Here is a 17,018-nt window from a genome sequence, read left to right as displayed (position 1 = left end):
TGAACTGCAAAAGCTTTATTGGTGTATTCAGACGTTCATAAAGGTTCTTTAGTTACTTGCCCTTAGTTCTTTTTCAGGCTGCTTCTTATAGTCCATGCAAGTCTGCCTTTTCTCAGGTCTCCCTTGAATTCTTCCACATAACCTAGTTATACTAAATGTAGCTTGGATGAACTGTTGCACTTCCAAGTCTTTAGGGCCATTGCAAGTAGGCATCTGGAATGCTCTACTCTCCTAACTCCGGACCTGTCCAGATTGCTGAGATTCTTGCCTCCTGTGCCTCATCCAAGTGGGTATGGGTTGTAAATGACTGGACTTAAGAGTTTTTGATTCTAGACCAAACTGGTTTTGCCCAATCTTTCAGGCACCTTCCGTCACATCCTTAACAATCCAACCAAATCATTGGTCCCAACACACGAGTCAGCATATATTTCAGATCTAGACATTTCTCAGCCTCAACAAAGTGAACAACCAGGTGCACTGATTGTCGTACCCTTTGGGAGCATTTCCATCACTCTTGACCTTCAGGGATTTTCCAGAGTGGTGCTGTAGTAGTGCTCAGCTCTCCACTTTCAGGATATGCCTGCTTATCATTGTAGAACTATCTGTATACAAGTCCCAAGTTTCTGCTTCCTCTTTCAACTGATCATTTTTAAATCCCCATGACTCCATAGGGACAGGCATGGAGAGGGAAGGGAGTGTAGCAGGAGTGGGGACCATGGGCCTTTTTGCCACTTATCCATGTAACCTTGACTTCATATCCTACTTAGACCACATCACATATATTGCACATCCATGTGGTGATGGGGTACTGCTGCATCCACCCACAGTAATGGCGTTGATGGGTCAGATACCACCAAGTTCATGATGGGCAGCCCAGATTGCATAGTGACTTGGTGGCCCATGGTTAAGCATTCAGTCTCTTGTTAAGGCCCACTAGTAGGTCAAGAGCTATTTCTCAAAAGGAGCGTAGGTATTTGAAAAGGATGACAAGATTTTGCTCCGGGATCCTAAGGGCCTGCATGGCAGTTCACCCAGGAGGCTTTCCAAAGACTCCATCTGCCACTGGCCCATCAAACAACAGAGACCTACTGGATCATTTGTCCCAAGTGGCAGCGAAGTTTACATGGCATCCTGCCCTGTTGTAGAGCTTTTTATTTTTCTGTTCCCCACTCAAAACCAGCAGTATTTTGAGTGACCTGAAACATGGTCTGAAGCAGTAGTGTGAAATGAAAAAAACTAATGCCTCCAAAAACTAATGAGACCCACTGGATATGGTGTGATTTTTTTTGGTTATGAGAGGGGACAGATGGACAATGTTATTTTCACCATAAAAGGGACAGCTTGACATTCTGTGTCCAAGTGTGTTGTAATTGTCTGCTCTCTTTTGGAGGGGGTCCCCTCAGTGCATCTGAGCTCCATGAAAGCATCATTTGGATTTCTCTTTATTTACCCCTGACCTCCCAGTGCCTGGTTCATTGCTTGGGCTCAAAAATATTTGTTGTTGAATGAAAGAAGGACAAACAAAATGAATGGAATATATTAACACTGAAATTTCTTTTTGTGTAGACAAAGCTACATGTTTTTAAAACTGCTTTTCATAATAAAATGTTATCAGAAAGCAAACTTTTTTACAAAAAAATAAAAAGTAACAAAAACAACCAAAGTTCATAAGATGATAAATGTTTCTAAGAGCTGGGTGAATGTCAATAAAAGATTTTTTTCTTAGGATGGTATATTAAGTTTCAGTTATTTTCTTATTTATAGCTTACACAGGAGTGAAAAAATGTGACTTCCCATAGAGAAATAGCTATAATTCTTCTCATATTGTGGAAAAGATATAGTACAATAATTTCCTACTCTCTACTACCATTTTTTGTCTGTATTTTACTGAATGTATTCATTTCCCTTTATGCTTACATTTAATAACTCAGTATTCATCATGACACAGACACTCTGCTATTTCAGAAATTATTTTTAGCCAGTAGACAAATAATTTATGCAGCATAAGTGTTTATTTACATTAATTTCATGTCTGACATTCAATAGTCTTTTATTTAAATCATGACTCTTTCTGATGGTTTATGAGCCTGTGTTGGTGACATGAACAATAGGGAGGTTTCCTAATGCTAAAAGGAATTTGGAAATGATGTAACATTTGTTACTTATACACTAGTGGTTATGCAGTCCTAGCTTTTATATTCCTAAAATAGTTACATACTGCAGTGTTACAGTCAACATATTACCACTAACTCTGATACATAAAAATAAGCAGTTATTAATAAAAGCCTTTAGAAATTTATCATATATAATGAATACATAGTTGTAATAAAATAGTAATATTTATATGTATAACTACTTAAATATAACCTGTTAATGAGCATATATATGATGAACATAGGATAATTGAATATATATATTAATATATAACTAATTAAATATATACACATATAACTAATTCATATGAGTATATTTGTGTGTGTATGTGTGTGTATGTGCTTACAGATAGAAAGATGGGTAAATATTTCGTCCAGCTCCATCTCTGTCTGAGTAAATGCTAACTGGTATAATTATGCTACCTTTCTATAGTCATTGCCTGGCTGTATATCATAGCAGATAAGAATATGGTGTGCACAGTTGGAAAAAAAATAATATATTGGGGAATTATAGGCCTTGCTTGTCATTTTCATAAATGAACTTGGGTTCCAGGCAGAAACTATGGGGTCTGTTAATAAAAATTAGTTTGGAAGCAAAACAAACAAAAAAGAACATGGTCTGAGAGGTCAGTTAAATTTTGGTTACTGCTATGTCATTCTTTCTTTCTTGGATCATTCCCCTTTTTGTTTGTTTACTCACCTGTAAAATGAGGATAATAAAAATCCCTACCTCTTTGGATTGTTATTGTACTTACTACTGCATATCAGTGCATTTTTTTCTAATTGTTATTTCCCCAATACAGTTTTTTTTTTTCCCTGTACAGTATGGTGACCCATATACACACATGTATACATTCTTTTTTCTCCCATTATCATGCTCTGTCAGAAGTAACTAGCCATAGTTCTGAGTGCTACGCAGCAGGATCTCATTGCTAAAGTACTATTGACAAAAGCCAAGACATGGAAACACCCCAAATGTCCATCAGTTCATTTTTTATTTCTCTTATTGGGACAAAAGTTTATGAATCCATACACAATGATGAATCTAGTAAAACTCAGCTCCCATTTAGTAGAACTTTTCAAATGTGCTGAGTCATCCCAGGCTAGGTTCTTCTCTCTTTTCTTACATCTTTTTCTTCTCCCCTTTTTGAAGAATCTATGGTTTATAGATTTTGTTGTTGTTGTTTATATCATAGGTATTCTTTACTGAGATTACCAATAGAGTCCTTTTGACCTTTTCATCAGTTGCATGAATATTGGGCTCAATGTATATTTTATTGATCACTTGAAATCACTTTCCTACTACAAAATTTCCTAATGGCATTTTTCATCTCAGAGTTTCTCAGGGTATAGATTAAGGGATTTAACATGGGAGCTATCATAGAGTAGAACACAGCAACTGCTTTATCAACAGGTAAATTAGCTGATGGTCTCATGTACACAAATATGCTGGGAACAAAGAATAAGACGATCACTGTGATGTGAGAGACACAGGTAGAGAGGGCTTTTTGCCTTGCCTCCAAGCTCTGGGTCCGTAGAGAGTGCAGAATGACTGTATAGGAGCCAATCAAGAGGAGGAAGATTAACAGGCAGATGAAACCACTGTTGGCAGCAACGAAGAGCCCTAGAGTGTGGGTATCAGTGCAGGCAAGATCCAGCAAAGGGTTCAGATCACACATAAACTGATCGATGACATTAGGACCACAGAAGGGTAGTCTGAAGATGAAGAGGATCTGTATGATTGCATGAAGAAAGCCTCCCACCCATGACACTCCCACAAACAGCCAACACAGCTGCCAATTCATGATAGTTGTATAATGCAAGGGCTTGCAGATGGCCACATAGCGGTCATAGGCCATCGAAGTAAGCACAATGATATCAGCACCTGCAAATAAATGTTCCCCAAAGATCTGGGTCATGCATTCATTGAAAGGGCTGGTTTTCTTTTCATGGAGTGAATCGACAATGAGTTTAGGCGTAGTGACACAGGAATAGCAAGCATCAATAAAAGAGAGATGGGCCAGGAAAAAGTACATGGGGGACTTCAGCAATGGGCTGGTAGTGATGGTGACCACGGTGAGCACATTTCCTCCCATCGAGATGATGTAGATGATGAAAAACACAACGAATATGACTTTCTGCATCTTTGGATTCTGTGTGAGTCCCAGTAGAACAAATTCTGTCACATTATTCCTATTCTCCATGTATCTCATGTTGTTGTTAACCACATTACCTGAAAAAAAAAAAGTCCCCTTTTTAGCTTCGCCTTGAGTTTAGTAAGTCTCTCTATCTAATAAATAACAAATGCCTAGATTCTACTGGATTCTAAATTCTTATAAGATTTATTTAGATAGGAAAATAAAAGTTCCGATCTGCTGAAGATTACTCAAATATGAGTGCACAAGCATGTTAAAATGCGAGTTTAAGAATATGAGATGAGTGTGAGTACGAAGATGCATTTTATAAAAGGGAGAATCTTGTGTGCAACTCTAGTAAATATATTTGTCTGACTTGGATGAAGTGGGCTGAGATTCAGGAATGGAATGGGAGCCAGAGAATGGAATTTCATTATCAGGCTGTTTATAATAGTTGATATTAAGTATACCATGGCATTGGTAATGGGAAAGTTATGGAAAAATACAGTTGTTACTGAAATAGAATCAATAAATTGGGTTGCCAAAATCCAATAACTTTATAATAGCTAATGAATATATTTTTAGTGATTGATTTCCATGGACATGGCATGATAGCATCCTCTGTGGGGTATTGTTTTCTCCATTACATGGAATCTCTTAAACTAATGTTAATAGTAATACTAATGAGATATCAACTAAAGCAATTTCAACCAGTTCTTCAATAAAATTTAAAAAAATGAACATTTACTGTACTCTAAGTGTTTTTAGGACATTTGATTATTTAATCCTTGTTACAAACCTGTAAGAGGATTGCTACTACCATTTTAATCCTTATTTGAACATTAGGGGGTAGAAGCATAGAGAAGTTAAGAATCCTACCCCAAATCAAGCAGCTAATAAAGGGCAGATTTAAGATCAGTTCAGATTATACATCTTACCCTTTCTGTCTCCTTATTCTTAAAATGTCATTTAATATTAGGTAAACATACAATGTTTCATTCATAAGCTACTTTTGACATGACCATAATAATTTGATTGCTCTAATACTTCTTGCAAGTGTATGTGAAGCAATTTCATTGATAGACATGTTTATAACTGTACAGTACTACTTTCTTTAAAGTCCATTTTATCTTTGTCCTGACTTCATCCCAATTTACTTCCTCCCCAGTCTCCCTGAAAAGCATGAAAAGCCCACAGACTCTTTAGCAGAATGTTGAAATGACAATCCCAGTTGTTGAGAATATTGGTTTGAGACTCCAAAAGATCAGTTTAGAACTTGCCTTTCTGCACTTTCAGCTTCCTGATCTGGGGTACATTTCTTGGCCCCTTACACCCCTGTTTCCTCAATATCAAATGAGAGTGATAATATGCATCTCATGCACTCTTATGAGTGTTGACTGAGGAAACATCTATGAACATATTCACTACCCTGCTGTGGACACACCAAGGACCTTGACAGCTTTTTTTTTTTTTTTTTTTTTTTTTTTACTGTGCCCCTAAAACTTGGAAGACTTGACATTTTGAGCAAAGACACAGAAATATTTAACCGTCCAATAACCTGAGGAAGAAACATCTCCAGTTTTCCCTTTAAAGACATCATAGAGACATAGCATTTGATCTGGGGAAGAATTCCCCATGTTCCTGATTGGAATAAATGGGTGATGATTTATATCTTTTAGTCTGTATATATCTTTTTTGTGTGTGAAGTGTATTAAATTCTGTTCTTATTCTCATGATTAGTCTTACTTATTCAAATAAGTATCTCCTGGCAAAAGAAGGATATATGGTATTAGAGAGCTGGATCCTACAAATTTTTTAATCTCTATGAACCTCAAATTTTATCTGTCAAATTAGGTTAATGGCATTTACCAAGTATCTTTTGAAGAATGGGGGAAGATGAAATGATGTATTACTATGTTTCAAAAGTGTTGAGATATAATGATTCCTAGATATAAAAAGTAACAAATTTTAATAAGCATCAGCTCTTTTGAAAAACTTGCCTTGTGTTCTTTGATGATATTAGTGGTATTTGAGGGTGTTCAGAATTAATTCCACCTTCATATTGTCCTCCTTTTGGGATAAGTACCTTTCAATATGAAAGATAGGGCACACTCAAAAACAGACCATTCAGATAATTCAACATCACAACAGAAAAGAAATTATAAGTCTAAATCTCTCCTTCTTGGCCTAAATCCTTGAATGGTTTTCACAGAAAATCTGGGACTTAAATTTAGAGTGAATTCATCTGGAACACTACAGAGAAATGATCTTCTCTAGCTGGCTCTGGTTCCATAGGCAGGAGGCAGAGTGTGTGGTGTAAACACATTCAGGTTGGTCATTCCACTCTTGTTGGATATTGCTGTGTCCATGTAAAGAAAAAATGACATTTTCACCTGAAGGCGTGCCTATTGAAAGAGCTTTCCACAAAGGTTCCTGCATCTTGTTTTATAGCTGCTCTTTCCTCTCCCAGGAGTTAATTATCTCTTTTGATGGAAGGGCTTTGTCTAAGAAGCAGATAGTTGGGAGAGACAAACATGACAGAGCAACACACTCATTCTTGAGTGGGGAATTGTATTGCCTGCACTTGCAACCACAATATGAGTCCGCTTTTCTGTCTCTGAACCTGGGTTTCTGAGAAAGCTGAATGTCGTGTAAATAGCCAGGATGGCATACTTCCAGCATGTGGACCAGGGATAAAGTTAAACTCATTTCAGAGAGAAAATTGTGTTCTTAGAAGTGTGTAAAGTTTTCTTCTAGAAACCTGTTACTGATTTCTTAAGAGTTAGGAGAGTGAGGGCATAAAGTGAATGGCAACCATCTAAAAGTCCTGGAATCCAGATCCAAAAAAGTGTTCACATTTATTTGAGAACTGTGGAAATAGACACTCAAATGAGATCCAGATAGTTTATCTCTGGGACCCTTGTGATGGTCAGTATGGAACATTAGGCAGCCTTACACATGTGGAGAGATATCTCAATGCAAGAAGGGAGTTCACAGTCCAACACAAATATTGCTCCACATTCTTATCACTTTGTATTATTTTTCTTTCATTTATTCTGTGTGATAAGTTATTGTGGTTTTTGTTTGCTTTCCATGATGCTGGTATTGAATACAGTTCCCTGTGTTATATGGTAAGATCTTGTTTTTGTTTTTTGTTTTGTTTTGTTTTGCTTCTATTCTGTTACAGGCTTCAAGTCCCCTTCAAGGAGACTAACCCCAAAAGCCCCTGGCCATGTGTCATTGTAATGCCCCTTCCCCCACCTTGACCAGCCTGGGCTGCTCACTCCCTTCTGGAGAAGGATGGTTTCCCATTCCTCACCCTGCCTCTGTATAACCTGTTCCCCATGCAAATAAGGGATCCTGCCCAAGACCAATCAGAAGATCAAACAGGGTCTTCACTCAGGTCATATTGTGGGATATGAAGACTCTCACAGAATGAGTTGGGCTCTTTTTTCTAACCTGCATGCAAGTCCTCTCTCCCTCTCTGAAAATGTGCTTTCACTTTAATAACTTCTTAAAAGGTCTGCTTTCCAATGCTTTGTTATGGTGAGACAGGGACAGAGGAACTTGTGATGGTAACAATTGTATTTATAATTGAATCTGCTAACCACATACCCCTGATCTTCTATCCTCCAACCCACCCCCATCTTGCCATGTTAACAATCCTAAGTCTGTTCTTTATGTCTGTGAGTCTGTTTCTGTTTTGTAGATAAGTTCATGGTCCTATTTTAGATTTCATTTAGAAGTGATACCATATGATTTTTTGTTTTTCTCTGATTTATATCACTTAGCATGATATCTCAAGATCCACCCATGTTGTGACAAATGACATTATTTTATTCGTTTTATGGCTGAGTAGTATTCTACTGCATGTGTGTGTGTTTGTACACACACATCTTATTTATCCATTCATGTGTTGATGGACATTTAAGGTGTTCCTGTGTCTTGGCTGTTGTGAATAGTGTTCCTGTGGCCATAAGGGTGCATTGTATCTTTTTGAATTATATATTTTTGTCCAGGTATATGTCTGAAAAGTAGGATTGCTGGATCATATGGTAGTATATTTTTAGTTTTTTAAGGAAACACCATGCTCTTTTCCATATTGGATGCACCAGTTTGCATTCCCACTGACAGTGAAGGAGGACATTGGGGAGTTATAGATGGCATCATTTGCAAATATCTTCTCCCAATTTGGCAAGTTCTCTTTTCATGTTGTTTATGGTTTTCTTTGCTATACAAAATCATGTAAGTTTGATTATGTTCCACTTATTTTTTATTTTATTTTTATTGCCTGAGAGGCTGACTTAGGAAAATATTGGTATGATATATGCCAGAGAGGGTTTTGCTTATGTTCTCTTCTAGGAATTTTATGGTGTTGGGTTTAAATCTTTAAGCCATTTTGAATTTATGTTTGTGTATGGTGTGAGGGTATGTTTTAATTTGACTGATTTACATGCACCTGTCCAATTTTCCCAGCACCACGTGCTGAAGAGACCATCTTTTCTCCATGTCTCATTCTTGCCTCCTTTGTTAAGGATTAACTGACTATAGCTGTGTGGGTTTATTTATTGTATGAAGTCTGGGAGGGTTATGCCTCCAACTCTGTTGTTTTGCCTCAGGATTCTTCTGGCAATTCTGGGTCTTTTATGGTTCCATATACATTTTAGGATTATTTGTTGTAGTTCTGTGAAAATTGTCATGAGTAATTTGATGGGGATTGCATAAAATCTGTAGATTGCTTTGGGTAGTAGGGCAATTTTAACTGTGAGCTCTTACAGTTCAATAGCATGAGATATCTTTCCATTATTTTGAATCACCTTCAATTTCCATTTTCATTGTTTTATGCTTCTAAGCATATGTCTTTCAGCTCATTGACCAGGTTTCTTCCTAAGTGTTTTAATTTTTTGGATGCCATTTTAAAAGGGACTGTTTGTTTACATTTCCTTTCTGATATTTCATTGTTAGTGTAAAGAAATACAACCAACTTCTTTTTTTGTTTTTTTGTCTTTTGTGCCTTTTCTAGGGTCGTACCCGCAGCATATGGCGGTTCCCAGGGGAGGGGTCTAATCAGAGTTGTAGCCACCGGCCTTCACCAGAGCCATAACAACATCAGATCTGAGCTGCGTCTGCAACCTACACCATAGCTCACAGCAATGCTGGATCCTTCACACACTGAGTACGGCCAGGGATCGAACCTGCAACCTCATTGTTCCTAGTCAGATTCATTAACCACTGAGCCACGATCAGAACTCCGACCACCAATTTCTATATATTAATCTTGTATCTTTCTACCTTACTGAATCATTTATCAGTTCAGTAATTTTTATGTGAAGTCTTATAGGGTTTTCTGGATATAGTATCATGTCGTCTGCATGCAATGACAGTTTTGCCTCTTCTCTTCCAATTTGGATACCTGTTATTTCTCTCTCTGCCTCTTTTTCATTTTTTGTTTTTTGGCCCCATAACTGGCTTAGACTTCCAATACTACATTGAAAGAAGTGGTGAGAGTTGGGGACATCCTTGTCTTGTCCAGATTTTAGCAGGAGAGCTTTAAGCTTTTCACCACTGAGGGTTACGCTGGGGCTGTTGTTTTGTCATGGGCAGCTTTTATTATGTTAAGATATGTTCCCTTGCATTGAGAACTATGTCTAGATACTCATGTCACAACAGAAGAAAGGGTGGGGGAAAAAACTGTAACTGCAATGTATACATCTAAGGATAACCTGACCCCCTTGCTGTACAGTGGGAAAAAAAAAAAAAAAAAAGGTATGTTCCCTGTATACCCACTTAGGTAAGAGTTTTTATCCTGAATGGACTTGGAAGTGTATCAAATGCTTTTTTTGCATCTATTGAGAAGATCATGTGGCTTTCTGCTTTTCTTTAGTTAATGTGAATTACACTAATTGATGCACATATTAATCCATCCTTGTGATCTTAGGATGAATCCAAATTGATCATGTTTATGATCTTTTTTATGTATTATTGGGTTCATTTTGCTAGTGCTTTGTTGAGGATTTTTTGCATGTATCTTTATCAATGTTATTGGCCTTTAATTTTCTTTTTGGTATTGTTTTTGTCTGGTTTTGGTATCAGGTGATGGTGACTTCATAACCTACTTAGGGAGTGTTCCACATCAATGTTTTGGAAGGGTTTGAGAAAGTTCTTCTATTTATGTTTGGTGGAATTCCTCAGTGAAGCCATCTGGTCCTAGACTTTTGTTTGCTGGGGAGTTTGTTTTTGGTTTTTGGCTTTATTTTTACAGATTCCATTTTAGTGATCAGTCTGTACAAATTATATATTTCTTCTTGATTCACTTTTGGTATGATGTATTTGTCTTGAAGCATGAGGGGATTTTTCTCTGACACTTACACTGGAGTCATGGTTGATCTCCTGGAGGTGAATCTCAAAATATTGTGGGTGCCTTCTTATGACTGAGTCCGTAGAGTTAACTCTCAGAGGCGTACACATTGAGCCTGCAGCAATTCCTGAATTATGGTTCAGATTTTTGTTCCTGTGGAGGTTTCTGCTGACAAATTTCTGCCCTGAATCAAGAAGGCTATCGCGTCGGGGGCCAGATTGGGAAGGGAGGATAGCAGGGTGTGGAATTGACATCCTCTCAGATAAATAAAAAATATGTCTACACGTGGAAGAATTTTCATAGAATACCTACTGAACACTGGCAGAAGAGCTCATAAAGCCAAAATTGCAAAAAAGATCACCGTGTTACTGAGTAGGGCAAAAGGGAAAAAAAGGGGGGGATCAGATGGAGTCTGGACTTCATGGAAGGTGCTGTAAAAGATGAAAGCTTCCCTCCCCTGGGAAGCCCTTCACCACTTCACCACAGGAAGATAAGCTGGGGCAGAAAGGTAGCTTCAGAGGCTTAGAAAAGAGTGCAGCACCTTGATTGCACCAAGCAGAATAGAGAGAGACCATTACAGAGGGTCTTGTCCACCTGCATGCATTCCCCAACCTGAGAAATGCATCTGCTGGTGCAGGTGGCACTGGGAGCTGAAACTTAGGCTTTGGAGGACCGACCCATGGAGAGGATGGAGTTTGGCCATGGAACGTAGGCCTGAAGTTGCTAGAGTGTGACCCCAGCCATAAGCAGGAGTGTGTACAAGAAGGAGCCCGAGTCTGCCATTGTTAACTTGCATACTAGAAGGGTGGGGCAGGATCCACCATAGTGGCCTCAGTCTCAGTTATCTTAGAGTGGGCATGGCTCCAGCTCAATGAGATATGGAAGCCCACAAGCACTGGTAAGTTGCCCATACATAAAGGTGGGTCTGAAATCCAAGCTGATTCCCCAGAGGCCATGTGACTTCAGAAGCAGGGCTGAAATCTGAATGTCCCAGTAACCATGTAATCTTCAGATGTACAGATGGTTTGTGTACTCCTTGTCTGTGGGACACTGGAGCAGAGTACTGGTGTTCCCTTGGCTGGGGCAAGTTTGTGAATAGTGGCTGTAGGCTCTGTGGGTATGCTCACACAGTAGGGGGTTAGGGTCTGGGCTGACTCAGTAGCTCCCACTGTGGGTCCAAGTGCTCAGTAACAGTGGTCCTAGTACCTGACCTCAACAGTTCTGTTCCAGTGGAGCTTCTCTAGTGGCTTTGTGAGCAGAGCACCTAAGGGCCAACCAGGCCAGCTTCCCAAATTCTCCTGATTTAAGTTGGAGAGAGCACATTGCCAAAAACTGTGTACTTTGTGAGCCTGTACAGCGAGTGACAGGTGACACCACAGAGAGCACTTCTTGTGAATAGCTTCTCCAGAGGAAGAGTCAGTGGCTCCTCTCCCAGCAGGAGCCCTACTGCTCCACCTACCTCACAATGAAGTTTAGAAATGGACCTGGGGTGTCTATTCCCACAGCCGGAGATCAGACCCTGCCTGCAACAAGGCTTCAAAAAGCGCAAAGCAAAGAAGAGGCCCTTTGAACATCTAGCTCAGGTTCTGGTCAGCACAGCAGCAATTACAGCCCATATCAAGGGAATAATAGCCAAACATATATTTTGCAAAACGTGACAGGCATCTGTATTAAAGACATCTCTTACATCCTCTTGAGATACACAGGAACACAGCCACATATAAGCAACACTTCAAGACCACAGCGGGGAGCTATTTATCCTAAATGCATAACGTCAGAGATACACAAGAAAAATGAAGAAGCACCACTCCAAATTAAAAGACTGAGAGAATTCCCCTGAAAGAACAAACCGTGAAACAGATCTCACCAGTGTCCCAGACTCTGAATTCAAAAGAGGAATATTTTGAATTGAAGGGATTAAGAAGGGCCATTGATAGAAATGCATATTATTGTAGAAAGGAAATAGAACCTATAAAAAAGGATCCAACTAAAAGTAGGAAACCCATTTGATGAGACATAGGAAATTGGATAATGCAGAAAAACAAACTCGTGATCGGGAAGATAGAATAATGGGAATCACCTAATCAGAACAATAGAGAAAGACAAATGGAAAAAAAAAATCCATATATTAGACCTATGGGACAATATGTACATAAATGGGACCCCAGATGAAAAAAAGAAAAAAGGATCAAAAATGTGTTTGAAGCAACTATGACTGAACTCTTCACAGACGTAAAGAAGGAAACAGCTATCCAGGAACAGGAAGCACAGAGGGTCCCAAAGAAGATGATCCCAACTGGACCTTCGCCAAGATGTATCATAATTAAAATGCACAATTTAAAGATAAGGAGAGAATTCTGAAGCAGCAGGGGAAAAACAAAGAGTAATTACAAGAGAACCCTAAATAGGCTATTGGCCGATTTCTCTACAGAAAAGCTGCATGCCAGAAGGCAGTGGTCAGATATATTCAAAGTCCTGAAAGAGAAAACTCTGCAACCTAGGATATTCTATCCATCAAGATTACCATTTTGAATAGAAAGATAGATAAATAATTCCCCATACAAGCAAAAACCAAACAATACATATAAATCACAAAAAATACAATGATACCAAACCTAATAAAAGTAGTGATTAATCTTCCCTAAATAAGAGGAATCTCTAGGAAGGAGCACATCACAATTGGAAAGTAAATCACTTAAGTCAGTACACCGATTTAAAAAAACAAAAAGTGAAAGCAATAGTAACTACCATGAACAATAAAAAGATTAAAAAAATGTAGGTGATCTGGATTAGGAAAATCATTTACATATGGTACTAAAAGAAAAAAATGTACATTTTCAAAATTAAGTTTGTGTCAGAATGAGTTATATGACCAGAAATGAATTCATGATTTGAGGATGTTAATGGGACACATATATGTGTCTCTCTGAAGTGTCAAATTTGTTTTTATGGAAGATGGAGATTCAAGATGTGACCAGCTGTCTCTTAATGTAGATTGATACAGGATAGTTTCAGTAAAAGTTTGGTCAACATAGGGCATGATGTTGAGGTGGACAACCAGTAAAAACTTCGGGTTTTGTTTTCCCCTATGCTGAAGTACTAGATTATTCATTTACTTAAGATAACTCAAGTGGAAGCAAGCATTAAATCTAGCATTTTCTTGCCACTGTTGCTTACTGGGTTACTGGTTTGAGCTAGAATCTTAGACTCTTCAGTGTTATTTTCTCATAGTAGAGCTAATAATATGTCAAATACTATCATGAGTATCAAAAATACAATAAACATAAATCACCCAATACTCTGTCAATATGTTCTTGTTATTATTATTTTTTTTTGCCAAGTCATTTGCTCTGAGCCAGATTAGACAGGATTGAATATGCCTTCCTAACATTTTAAATGCGTAAGCAAAGATTCAATGTATGGATATGTATTTGGCAGAGAGAGAGACTCAGTGAATTCATTGTGGGCACATGAGGCTGAATCTAAACAATCTGTGGCTATTTAGTGACAAAAGAACAGAGTGTGAAAGGGAATAAAAGCCATGCTGTCCTTTGTGTGCTTTCGTTCTCTGAATTTTCCATCTCTTTCACTTGATGCATCCTTTTCCTCCCTACCATGTTTATGCAGAAAAGAATGCTTAGTCTTCTCTTTTTTTGTTTCTTTTTCTCCCATTCCCCACCAATCTATTCCAACAATGTTAGTCCCTAGAAACAAGGAACCTTGTACCAAGTATGACTTGGCAGATTGTGGATTTATTGATCTATCTACTCTGTATGCCTAGGATCTTGATAACGGTCCATACTGAGAAAGTAACTGCCCATGTTTGGTTCTCTTTGTCCTATTTCATCTCTGGTTTTATTAAGAGACAACCTAATGCTCTTACAGGTTGTACCAATTCCCTCCTATTCTTCAGAATGGTGGAAGAACACAAGGCAGACAGAGTTTCATGAACTGCTCTTGACTATAGCCTTGAGGGTCCCCAGAGAAAAAATGCCTAAGGCAAGTTGAGATAAAGGTGGAAAGTAAACAAACTGGGGACCCAGGGACATTGCCATGGACAGTGGCTTGGCAACATTTGGCCTTGATCTGTTTAGAAATGCCTTTGGGAACATAATTACTTAGAACCTTCAAAGACCTATTAATTTTTGCTTAGATGCTTACGTTTCTGTTCTGTTCTCCCCAACCAATATTCTTCAGACATCAGCATGAAATAGATGACATCTAGGACCTATATACTGGTGCTGGTTTTTTGAGAATTTAAAAATGCTCTTTATTATTTAGTGAGCTAGTATTGAGATCAAATCAACATTCCAAATTTGTAGGCTGCTTTCCTGAGGGATAAGGATGTACTTCTTGCATCACTGATCACTTTATTAAAATGTTAAGCCCACTTTCCTTGGAATCCTTGGTTGAAGGTTGAAGATGTGCTGAGTTTCCAAAATATTTGAGAAAACGAATCTGGATGTGTTTGAGTTAACTGGTTTTCATTTCTCTGCACTTAATTTCAACTGTTTATACTGGAAACAAATTGGCAGAGTAAGTATCTGGGGGTGTGGGGTGGAAATATTACTGATGCATCCTCAAATTAACCTGACAGCCCCTCAGGTCTGTAGGCAGTGCATTATCCATGTCACTGTTGTGGTAAGTGTCCCATCAACCAGGCGTGCGTTAGGCTTATTATATGTCGTGTATGTATTTTTGCTATAATTTCCTTCTAAAAGCTTTTACTTTTCTTAACAGCATGTGATCATTTGATTAATATAAAAAATGCTAGTGCATACTTTAGCTTTAATCATGCATTATTTAAATGAAAAATAATAATAGTAAAATTTCACATTATAAGCATTTTCAAGTTGGCAGTGAATTTCATTGGGTCTCATCTCATCCTTATATAACTTCTTCCATATTACTATTAAGAAAAGGCTCAGTTTGGGCTTGAATATCTACAAATATTAAGGACTTTTCCATTTCAAAATACCTGCCGTCTTACATAGACTAGTTTCATGTGAATCAACTGAAATAAATTTATAACATACTACATTTTAATATATTAAGAGAGAACCTAAATATGTCCTGACAAATTTAAGTTAAACGTAAGAGCTTCTGCTCCTATACTGATGGCATGACACATGTAAACGATTTATTCAAGCCTAGGAAAAAAATAAAAATTTTCAGTCTATTTTCTTAGTGCCAGAAAACTGAGGCAAGTGATATGCATTAAAAATGTCCTAAGATAACTGGCGTATCACCAAACTAATTTAAATTTTTTCATGATCATATTATTGAAATGGAAGTGTATCTGACTGCACATGTTTAAACTATGGTTGAATTTTTGAAACCATTTTCTGTTATACTTAGGTTTATATGTAGGCATGACAATTTGGTTGCTAAACTGCTCACTCAAACAGGAGAGAATGTAAGAGGAAAAGAACTGTGTGTTATGAATGAGATATGTCCCTGGGGTATTTCATATTCCACATTAACTTCTGAATTATGGAATGATATCTTAATTTTAAGAAGAATAAGAAGAGACTTTAGAGAGCTTAAACAATTAGTTTGAGAATTATATCTGTCAAAGCATTCAATGTTTTCCAAAAGAGACATCTGTGGGCCAAGATATGACAGCCATACACAAGGTATGCTGGCTTTCACAAACCCACTGTGGAGTGAGAATATCTTATCAGTGGATAAAATGGCCACTGGAAGTGAAGTATTTCTATCACTTAGTTTATTTCTATCGCTTAGTTTACATGATTAGTCTTGAAATTACAAGTTAGATACAAAAGACGAAAATCCATGACATTTTCCTTTATTCAATATTGAAACAAAGGCCACCGAGAGACAACTGACCAAAAGTTACCATCACATTACCTCCTTTTATTGCCATTGGTTTTTGCATGAAATTTCTAGGAAAAGTCAAACATAGTAGGGCAGTTTCTCAATCGTACCTATTCTTTACTGATTGCCATAAACTTTAATATTAGTATGTATTTTTAAATTGTGTTAACACATGAAATACAGATATGATAATTTGCAGATGATTTTTTACACTTGATGTCATTGGTTGGCATTCTTTCCTAAGGTATATTTCTCAATTGTCCTTGAACGCAGTAACAGTTATACTGGTTTACTATGACAGGTTGGCAGTGTTTGTTCACAAGCAGGGAAGCATGTATCTACCCAAATTAATGTTCGGCAGCTCAATCTGGGTGGATTATTTTTGGATTCATTCCCAGATAAAAATTGAAAAATATGCAAAATAATCTTTTCTTGTGTTAGGTCACGTAGCTTTCTTTGTTTTGTAAAAAAATATTATTAACAGCAATCAAATGTTTTATTTTCAAACTCATATTTAAATATTTAAAATCATTA

The 17,018-nt window shown here is 37.6% G+C and overlaps 2 protein-coding genes across 2 annotated transcripts in view; one reads left to right on the top strand and one right to left on the bottom strand.

Annotated features, from left to right (window-relative positions):
- Window positions 1-17,018, top strand: part of LOC146405189 (olfactory receptor 1165-like) — a 458,625-nt gene that overhangs the window by 121,005 nt on the left and 320,602 nt on the right. The window lies entirely within an intron of this gene.
- On the bottom strand, window positions 3,428-4,366 carry LOC110259080 (olfactory receptor 4C13-like). The gene has a single exon (XM_021082375.2). The coding sequence runs from the start codon at window positions 4,364-4,366 to the stop codon at window positions 3,428-3,430; it is 939 nt and encodes a 312-aa protein (XP_020938034.2).

Source organism: Sus scrofa, chromosome 2, assembly GCF_054392235.1.
Source record: "Sus scrofa isolate SSC_HxYL_T2T_F1_AM1 chromosome 2, Sscrofa_HxYL_maternal_Yorkshire_Landrace_v2.0, whole genome shotgun sequence".
NCBI classification, from domain to species: Eukaryota; Metazoa; Chordata; class Mammalia; order Artiodactyla; family Suidae; genus Sus; species Sus scrofa.
The sequence above is the reverse complement of the archived record's forward strand: the minus strand, read 5'-3'. Positions and strand labels throughout refer to the sequence as shown.